The sequence below is a fragment of the Etheostoma spectabile genome, chromosome 13, assembly GCF_008692095.1.
Source record: "Etheostoma spectabile isolate EspeVRDwgs_2016 chromosome 13, UIUC_Espe_1.0, whole genome shotgun sequence".
Classification (NCBI taxonomy): Eukaryota; Metazoa; Chordata; class Actinopteri; order Perciformes; family Percidae; genus Etheostoma; species Etheostoma spectabile.
Genome location: NC_045745.1, coordinates 29789903 through 29800741, shown reverse-complemented (window position 1 = coordinate 29800741; position 10839 = coordinate 29789903). Strand labels below are relative to the sequence as shown.

At 39.3% G+C, this 10839-nt stretch overlaps 1 protein-coding gene and 1 long non-coding RNA gene across 3 annotated transcripts in view; one reads left to right on the top strand and one right to left on the bottom strand.

Annotated features, from left to right (window-relative positions):
* Positions 1 to 1338, bottom strand: part of LOC116699975 (uncharacterized) — a 16482-nt gene extending 15144 nt beyond the window's left edge. The window contains exons 1-2 of the long non-coding RNA XR_004334541.1: positions 1327 to 1338; positions 661 to 665 (exon numbers count right to left, since the gene is read on the bottom strand). This is a non-coding gene — a long non-coding RNA (uncharacterized LOC116699975). The remainder of the gene's footprint in view (positions 1 to 660; positions 666 to 1326) is intronic.
* Positions 1 to 10839, top strand: part of gabrb4 (gamma-aminobutyric acid type A receptor subunit beta4) — a 64110-nt gene that overhangs the window by 2083 nt on the left and 51188 nt on the right. For both annotated transcript variants that reach the window (XM_032532708.1, XM_032532707.1), the window contains exon 2: positions 1057 to 1151. In XM_032532708.1, the coding sequence (XP_032388599.1) occupies positions 1057 to 1151 (95 nt within the window). The remainder of the gene's footprint in view (positions 1 to 1056; positions 1152 to 10839) is intronic.

Sequence of the window (10839 nt, the reverse complement as noted above, 5' to 3'; positions counted from 1 at the left end):
CCCCCCCACGCTCATTCCACACCCTCCCCGTAATAAGGAACCTCAGCTGGAGAGCCAGCCATGGTCAGGTGATGCAGGTCATGGCACCAATGTTATAAGTGTCAGTCAGACTAGTGCGTTCCTCCCGGGGATAGTCTGTCTCCAGTCCAGGCTCAGACCAACGCAGCCTGGGTTCTAACACAGAGCGTATTGAAATACATGCCAATGAATCTGCTCCTTAGAGCAAAAGTCAAACTGTGACATTCTTACTTTTAATGTCACTTCTGTTGAAGAGATTGACATCAATGAATGAACATGTGTATCATCATCACAGCCCCCTCAACTGATTAGATGAATGGACTGTAGGTAGGGTTACAAGGGGGATAATGCATACACAAGGCACAGTTTTCAACCTTCCCCACCAGTCAGCTTGCTCTTTTATATGTTTGCCTGACTAAAATATATCTACTCTCTAAAATGTTGTTTGGCAGTGATTAAGTAATTGATAATCTACTCACATACATACCTGGACTCTCTAACTGCTCTTAACTGATAATTTATGATAAAGGTATTTTTTATAGCCAAAGTTTTTATTGTTGTTATTATTGTTATTGTTGTTTTTATACTGTTTTTCTCTCTGCACTGTATTTTTTTTTACCTTTTTTGTAAGCTGCTGAAAACTGCTGCTGGAAATTTCAATTTCCTTGCGAGAGTCATCCCAAAAGGATTTATAAAGTCTAAGTCTGATCGTCAAGGATGCAAAATCAAAATTGAAGTTGACTAAAATTGAGAATGAAATAGATAAATGATGTCAAATTAACACTTCAGTTAGAAGAAATCCGATGCATGAATGTGTGTATGTGTTGGGTGTTGTTTTAATGCATCCCAAGTCCTCTTTTCCCTTTGTCAAAGGCTCACCATGTAGTCATAAGAGTGACCTCTTCAAAGTTCAAGTCATTAATGTTGAGAACAGAGAGTAGAGTGTTGTAGAGAAACAAAATGTCTATGACAAAAGTATCTGTTTTTGCTGCTTTTCCCCCCCACCACTTAAAATGGCTCTGTGGGTTCTGCCCTCAGCTCTTCCACTGGAAGCACCGGAATGTCTGTGGCCAAGACCACCGTGGACAAGTTGCTGAAGGGGTATGACATCCGTTTAAGGCCTGATTTTGGAGGTACGTGTTGCTGTCACATCTGTTGTTGTTTTTTTTTTTTTTTGGGGGGGCGGGGGTCTCTGTTGTAGAGGGTGTGTACAAGTGAAGGTGTGTGTACACTATTTACCAATTAATCCTCTGAAATCTGTCAAAGAGTGGGCCTGTGGCAAAATATCGGCAATGGCTTTGATCTGACTGCTACCATGTCATTACTGTGCATCTATTCACGTATCGAAGATGGCTGCTCCTCGAGAAGTAGGGCACACACAGAAGAGCAGTCAAATACTATGTTTTTTTAACACCAGGGATAGTGAATACTATTTAATACTATACTATGAAATAGTATTGATTTTGTAATGCTTTTATGATTGGAGTTGTTTTATGGTGTCTTTGTATTACATAGCAGTGTTTTGGAGCATTTGAGTTGCAGATCAGGGAAAACACTTTTGCCCCATTAACTTCTATTTGGGAATTGTGCAACATCCGCTCTTTAGAATAATGGTTATTTTGATAATTGCTGAAAAGAGCAGGCGCGGGGGGCAAGTCGTTAGTGTATGTCATTTGGGTTGATTGTTTTACTGGAACAATTTAACCGCAATAGATGTCTAGCAATATAAAAATAGTTGGATTTTTGAACAGCAAACTAGCCTATTGCCAACCACTAATGGTCATGGTACTTCAATGTAAAATAAAAGGTTTGGAGAAATTTGGGAGAATCCCCATTTTTTCAAATTGAAGTATGGCACCTGTACCTATAATGTACAGGATAGATTTAAAGAGGATGTTTGCTGTTTCATCATTCTAACATTAGCATCTGAGGCCTGGTCTGTACAAGGCCACTCACTGAAGACGTCATAATTCAACGCTGACTGACAGCCCCAGTGATGGTTCTAATTGAATGCAGTATATGATTAAACCTATTCATTTCAACACTTTGATTGTTGCTGCTGTAGACATGTGTTAAAAAACACTTTGTATTAAGAAAACCTAATGGCCACTTCCAAAAACAAAGAGCGAAAGAGGCGTCTTACTTCCAGGGCATGTTAACGGAGTGTGATGTTAATTTAATGAGAGCAAGTAACACAACAGTGTGTCTGCCGCCACTTAAATTAGCTCCAGCTCCAGTGTTTCATAGGACAAAAATCTGCCGTATATGGAAATATATCAACATGCAGAAAACCCCGACGCTTGCAAAATTTATGATTGTCTCTTGTTTAGCCATAATGAATTAAAATCACAGTCAGAAATAATAGACAAATAATGGATGTGTTTTTTAAATAGGCTGCAGGCAGCAGCTTGTCAGTCATGCGACTACATCACACTTGATGAGAATGAGAGCAAGCAGTGAAAAACATACTGTATAGCAGGTGCGCCTTCTCATATAACCTTCATCAGGTTGGGTGCTCTGCCAAAAACAGATTTTCTGATGAAAGCTTATATGCCAGTTAGCCGGATGTAAGCCATTGTAAAAATATGTCACAGTTGAGTTTACGTCTTCATTCGGTGTTTTTTGGGGGTGATGCCATTCCAGAGTTTCAAATAATCAGTGGAAGGAAATGAGAATAAGCAGCAAAGAAATATCCAATTCACAACTGTTTCAAACAGTAGTTATGAATATTTTTTATCTATTTCAATTCAAAGCTAATTTCAGTCAGGGAATTATCAGATTACCTTCATAACTTGTCCACATCTTATTCTGCCCCATTAAAGGTATTTCAAGTAGTGCCTTAATAACAGCAATTCTAACTAATCTAAATGACTTTAAAAACTGTATTGTCTTCCTCACCAGCAACAGTGTTGCCGCTCACCATTTTTTATTTAAGTCAAAGCAGAAAAAATGACTAATAACTGCTCACATTTGTGGCACATTTTTGTTGGCACACATTTAAGTAAAAACAGCCGGCAAAACTTAAAATCACACAAAAATTAAAACACACTGTGACAATTTGGAACAATCCTGTCCACAAATTAAAAACTTTGCATTTATTATAAGAAGAAGAATGGGTAAAAGAGACATCTTTACTGTATATTCCTGTGTATACTTCCGTATACACGTTCCTGTGTATACAACCTATTGGCACAGTTGGTCATCTCTATTATTTAACCATTAGCTTTAAATAATCGTGTTTTATATCAAACAAGCAACTAATGGATCGTTATCATTGGCACTTTATTTTACTTACAAAACTGTAAATTCTGGAAGAGGAATAGTTTAGATTTGTGGTTCTAGATCAAATAATTTCTTTGTCTTATACTTCATTATTGGCAGCTTTTAGAGCTTCTTTGACTTGAACATGATTACAGCAAACATATCTACTTTGGTGTTGGTTGCTTAAATATTTATCGGCTATAGCACACTATTGTCTAGCAGCCTGTGAATGCACTGGAGAGGGTAGAGCAACTTTTAAAGAGTATCCCAGGCAGAGAGTAGCTGTGCTTTACCCTCAGGCTAGGGAGCTGTAGTCCCCTCATGTTTCCAACATCAGTCAGCTACTTTTGTTGTGACGCAACTGCTGACGACCTTCAACTCTCCAGATTCAACATAGAGGGTTTTTAATTTGGCACAATGCTGGACACTGACAGTGGCTCCTAACATTCTGGCCAACACCCATATTTGAAATAAAAACTCAAAGGTGCACATTAATGGAAAAGACAATGGTTTGAATGGTCAGAAAGAGGTTGCCAAGAGAAATGCCATAGGATTTTATGAATGTGTTGAGGCCTTAGCACCAGTATATCCAGATGATATGCGTACTCTGCAGACACTCTTTCCAGACTCTGCCCTCTACTCCCCATTGATCTGTGAGCCAAACTGGTTTAAAGAAATGTTACACAGACCCAAATCCCAGCATTCAGGATCTTGCAGGGGAAGCAAATTGTATTTTTCTTGTAATTACAGTTATTATCAATATTTAATTTGCAGAAAAACTTTGTCTTTGTGCTATTTTCCCTAACTAATGCATCAGTTGCAAATGGTTTATGTATCTCTCTGTTTCATTTATTATTGTTCGGATCATAGCCCTTGGATGTAACTTCCTAACAATTTGCCCTTTTGTCATCAATATAAAGTATTTAAGTTGACTTTTGGAATGTATGTTGTATCAATGTTTAGGCTGGAAATCCATTTGCAGACACAATTGAGTTGTTGGTTATGTCACTTCAGCCAGTGGCCTTTAAGCAGTGCCTCTACCAGTGTCTACGCTACCTCAGTGCCATTTTTTAAATCTTCTCCTATTTAATATGCAACCTTAATGAAATAAGGATTTAACACATTTTAGTTCCAGTTTCTCCTGTAGTCACACTTTCTCACACATTGTTTCTACACAACGTCTCTTGTACACTGGCTCACTAGATACTAAATAGGCAAATGTTGTTTTGAGAAAGATTCCTGGTAAGGCAGATGATTCAAGAAAATGTGTGAGGATGTGTTAAAATAACTTGGTTCTGTTGGTGTGGGTTTGTGTTTGGACAATATGGTCTGTTTCTAGGGAGAGATTGTTAATGGGATTATGGATGAGGTTAAAATTGCTCTATTCTACTACTACTGTGTACGATTTTCCATATAAGGAAATGGTCTTTCAACCACTGTGATCCGAAGCCTTGTGGTCCAGTTTCAAATTCCACAGCCATTCAAGTAAGTAAGGCCAGTATGACGTAAATATTGTGGCAGAGTTGCACCAGTTGTTGGAGCAGTGTGACTTTTGCATTGTGTTTTGGCAGAGTTACCTTCCCTGACTTTCAAGAAAGCACTTGTAATTTATTAGGGACCTACAGATTACTGCAAGCATTACTACTAGAAATATTCAGAGGGGACACCGAGCAGTTTAAATGTTTTCTGGCCAACCAAATAATTATCTCACTTGTTAGTAGTCAAGTACGTAGAGGGAAATAACGCATCTTTAAAATCCCCCGCCGATAGTTGGTCACCCTTGGACCCTTGGACTAGTGTTTGTGGCATAAAGCCCCACCATTTTCCAATGCAGTTTAGACATTGGAAATGCATTATCCTGTTCTGTACGGCCTTTGCAAACAGTGTCTGGAAGACAGATACATCCGTTGGGGTACCAGAATGGTTGTACCTCCCTGTGACTGATCACAGATCATGGAGGAGGTACATGAGGATCCTTTGGGTGGCTCTTGGTTGGCGAGTTGTGCCCAATTGGATGTCTGGTGGCCCAATATAGACAAGAAGAAAACAGCCAATCAAAGAATGGGTCAATCATCTCCTTACATACCTTAGCCAGTCGGTTCAAAAGGCATATTTTCTTCATCTGTCTCTGGAATTGTGGACGCTTACTCAAAGTAGATTGGTGTTTGCAGGCCATGGCCCGCTAAATACTGCAGTGACAGACAATGGGACAATATTGACCTGTGACCTTTTTATAGTGGGTTCATGAAACAGCATGGCATTTGTTATGTCAGTATAGTTATTTTTTTCTCCCGTTCTATTATGATTTAGCAGAGCAAGCTGTTCAGACAGTGAAGGAGGGCTTTAGAAGATTACGAGGGACCACTGTCTGAAATAACAGATGACAATGATCTGCGAGTTGCTTGGATTTATCTAAACCCAGACAGGCCTTGTCTCATTTATTGTCAAGATGGCAGACTGGTGTGTCATTAAATTGCACTCAGACCATCTTCCCTTGTGACATGTGTCAGTTTTCCAGAGCTTCTAGTGGCAGAACAAGTCCCACAATACTGTCGGCACTAGTGCACCTGGTACCATCAGTGTTGTTGCCTGGAGACCAGATACTTGTAGATAGTTCAGAGTTAAAGGGTATAACCTTCTCACATTCACTATGTTTACATGAAATTCAGGGTTTTGCCCTTATTCCAAAAAAGACGATATTCCAACTAAGCTGTTTATAGGGCTAATGAAAGTGAATATTCAACTAAAATTCCTGTTTACATGCAACCGTGCCAAATGCAATGTTTTTTTCAAAGTTTACCAGCCGTGGCGGACATGTTGGAGCGTGCCAACACAGCCTCCCTATTTCATTCCTTCAACCAGCTTCTTGAAACATTTGTCGTAGCGATGTATGCGCATACCCAAAAACCTGTTGATATCCAAGTCTTTGATAATGTTTGAAAGTAGCTGTGTTTCTCCTTATTATCGGGTCTGCAGCCTTGCAAACTGTTTGCTGGTTGGTTTGTGTACAGCAACCATAGCAACACACAGAGTTGACTATAAGCCGTTAACAGGCAAGAGGCCGTAAACTGCGATAAAAAACCCAGATTGAGACACATATTCTGAATGCGCTGTATACAAGTCCAAATGATGCTTCTATTACCAGAATAATACTGGAATATCACAGGTCTTAATCGGAAAATTTGGAAATACGCCTTATTTGGAATATCCGACCAGAATATGCTGTTTACATGACCTGTATCAAATTTGGAATATTGTCATATTCTGAATAATAGTGGAATATTGGTGTGCATTTAAACATACTCAATGCAACGATAGCAACACACAGAGTTGACTATAAGCCGTAAACAGGCAAGAGGCCGTAAACTGCGATAAAAACCCAGATTAACAGGACCTTTTTATACCATCAACCCCTGGTTGCCTTGAGCCTCCTGCACCTTGAAGGTCTCCTGTGACACTGCGGTTCTTGGGCAGTCACTTGTAAACATTCTGTTATTGAGTTAAACATTTCTTGTTAAGGTATTTCTTGTTTTTCTGCTGCTAGTCAGTCTCATGTGTAGTTCATTCTGAAACAGCTCTGGGGCTGCTTTTTCAACAGCTCAGTGTCAAGCAGATATCACTGAGCATGCTCAGGGACATTTTCCCATATGTACTACATACAGTACACACTGTATATACAGATTGTTTTGCTACTCCTGTTTACACACCTAAGAGAAATGGACAACTACTGCCATTTTGATTGTAAAGCCAAATGCAACAAATTTGCTCTTTTACGTGTAATGTGAATTACTAAGAAAATCTATTCTCTGTTCTAGCAATAATGCATAAGCTTTAGTCAAAGCTATTGCCTTGACTACAAAGAACATTTGTTATTAAGATACATTGATTATAATGTGTGAATTGTTGATAACAATAAAAAAAGATAAAACAACAGTATCTTTATCCTTTAATTTGGCACTTTTTGATAAGCAATGTTATCATCAATGTGTTTCGGGATTTACATATATATGCATTTAAATTGAGCTTTTTGCTGCGCGTTAAGAAAGAAGCAGAGAATTATTAGAACCAGAACTATTTATGCTTCACTTGAGTCTCACAATAGCCTGGCTTTCTGGCAATATCTACTGTATTTTGTAACAATTTATGTGAACAAATATGCAATTTATCATGATAGTTGTAATAAATCACAAATTTATTGATAATCATTAATCGTGTATCTATACAAAAATGTCACTGCAACCACATCTAGCTTTTTAAATCCTTTTTTTTATTCACACTGCCTTGCATGCATGCACACACAAACACATTTGAGAGTGCCTGAGAGCTTGCATGTCTCTGCATCAAGTGATTACTTCTCCGTTGACTTGCCTGCCACTACAATAAAACCATCACTGCAAATATTGCCTCTCCAGGACAACACAGCCCACAATCATATAAACAACCCCTCGGAAATGCTTGGGATGGTTTCTCTGACACGGGGCCTCAACACGTACAGTACAGGCATACAGTACATGTTGGCACAGCGGGATGTTCTGCTCTGTGATGAAGTGGTTTTCATAAAAGTGATGACCCATTAAATGTATGTAAATACATTTATTAAGTAGAGTAATGAAATACATGACCTAGCTAAATTAGTTTCATAAGAGGCCCATTTAATTATTAACCAGCCTCTCAATACATTTAAAAATATGGTGTTACATAGTAGTAGAAGCTAATTTAAATAATTTTTATAAGTAACAACAGCAAGAAAATGAATGTTTTTTGGCTGTTTTAGAAGAAATGCAGGACATGCTACTTTGGCATGTATGCAGAGCATTTCAGTCACGCCCATAGACTGTATAAAACATGGTCGTAGTCTCCGTGACGACAGCCATTGGTTTCTAAAGAGCCACTGGGAAGCTCACGGTGGGCGGCTCCAGCCGTCGCCATCTCGGCATTGCCCGTCTCGGCATTGCCCGTCTCCGCCTGCTCCCGGCTAATCCAAAAATGGGCAAAGAGGTGGAGTGTGGATGTAGCTTGGGCAGGACCAAATGAAGCCTGGTTGCTGAAGGACAGAACCCACATGTCACGTAAAGCGGCCACGCAGTTATTTATGCATAGCTTTAAGCCTTAAAGTGCTCATATTATGCTTTTTTGGCTTTTCCCCTTTCCTTTATTGTGTCATAGGCTATATCTTTTAGTGCATGTTATAGGTTTACAAAGTGAAAAAGCCCAAAGTCCCCCCCAAAGGGACTCACCATCTCCAACAGAAAACACTGTTCACAAACCGTTCCAAACAGGTCTATCATTTTCCAGCCTTTACTTCAACGATGAATGTTTGACACTTTGTAACACACGTTATAATCATAGACCGTTAATATGCAGTCTATGGTTATAATGCTCGCCTAGCTGCTAGCGTAGCACGCCCTCATACTCTGCAACGAACTAGCTAATAGTGCTTACCTAGGAAGTACGCATGTGCTACTCCCAACAAAGATGGAACAGAAGTGAGATGCCTCACTCTGTAGCTAAAGCAAAGAGTTCAACACACAGGGTGAAAAGAGGAGCTGCAGCAATGTGCAGTACAACAAAAAAAAGATATTTTTTGAAAATTAAACCACATAAACCTTTTACCTCTAAGTAAAATTATGAACCTGAAAACGAGCATAGTATGAGCACTTTAATATAGCTTAAATGGGTGGGTAATATAAAAATCTACCCTCTGTACAGCTGAATAGGAATATTAGCTAAAGAGACCAAACACATTTTTGTACCAGGCTGTAAAACAGGTTTTTCTGCTGTAAAGTTGCATATTAGAATGGGGTCTATGGGGATTGACTCCCTTTTGGAGCCCGCCTCATCGAACCATTCAAGAAACTGCAGCTCTTGGCACTTCCTTGCTAGCTTCATTTTTCAGCCCTGGATGTTGCCGCTTTATTAAGTCTGACAATATATTGCAACCTGTAACATTTCATTTCAATTTTTTCAACAGCCATTGTCTGTCCTGCTCATTACCTCAATGTGCATGGAAAGACTTCTGGAATACTTGTTGTTCAACCCAGTCAGCATGCGTCAAAATACTGCCTATGGCCATGCAGCAGATGCCAGTTATTGGATAGTTTGTTCATAGTATTTTACATGTGCCATTTACTTAGGCCACTTGGTTTGTGGTCACATGTATGCCTTTCTCTGTTTCTGCATGGGGTCTAGTAAGAAATTATTTCTTTGTGTGTGCACTACTGCTACCTGAATTGATTTCAAAGTACTCTTGCTAGTTTATAAATCACTTAACGGTTTAGGTCCAAAATATATTGCTGATCTGCTACTACACTATGAACCACCCAGACCTCTCAGGTCATCTGGGACAGGTCTGCTTTCTGTCCCCAGAGTCAGAACTAAACAGGGGGAAGCAGCTTTCAGTTTCTATGCTCCTCATATCTGGAATAAACTCCCAGAAACCTGTAGATCCGCTGCTACTCTCAGTTCTTTTAAATCAAGGCTGAAGACCTTTCTATTTGATGCTGCCTTTCTTTAAATGACTAATCATTTCTTTAAATTTCTTATGCTGCACTGTAAATTTTATTCTTGTGTTTTATGTTTCTCTTTGTTTTTAACTGTCTATTCATGTGTTTTATGCTTGTGATTTTTAACTGTTTTTACTTGTGTTTTATCTGTTTAACTGATTTTGTGTAAAGCACTTTGAATTGCCTTGTTGCTGAAATGTGCTATACAAATAAAGCTGCCTTGCCTTGCCTTGCCTGGGGTCACGGACGTTGCCGAGTGGGGTTCGTACTGTCGGTCAGGAAAAAAGCACAGGGTAATCTGACATTGCTTCTGTCGCCATGAATGATTTGCACAAGAGAACTGGAATCATGAATCATGAGTAATGGGTCACCAGTGTGCTGACTTGCTGAGGATTCTAACGAGAGAAACAAACGTGACGTCCAGTCCGTTGGAAGAGATAACGGGAGCCAGCTCAGCTCTCACCTCGGTCACACATTTGTCCTTCTGGAGGACGTATTTCAAATCAAGCTGTCACCATCACAGGAATGGCTTCCATGATCTCAGCTTCCACCATTAACAAAGCATGAAGGGTGACATATCACAAATGCTGTGAACATGGCATTCTTCCTGCTGAGCCTGAAGTGCAGGACACCTCTGGACAACAAAGACCCACATGTGTTAAAATGTGTATTTACATTCAACACTACAGCGTTTTATGAATAGATAGTTAAATGTGCTGTGGTAGGATGTTTTTTTTTTTTTAACAATCATACTGTATATAGCTGGTACAAGGCATGGCAAAATATGTGTTCAAATACAAGTGCTGATCAGGAAGAGAGGGAAGTTGAAAGCGCCCCCACCACTACTAAATATAGTGGACATTTATCCAGGGGGTGTTCTGAGGCAAGCACTTTTGAAATGGTGACTTTGGGATGAGCTTGTAGTCATTGAGAGAATGTATTTTTAAATGACTAGTCCAATGTAGTACACCAAATAGGGCTAAAGTCATTTAATAGTGCTGACGCATGCAGAAGAAAATATTTATACATATACTGTGTATATATATATATATATATA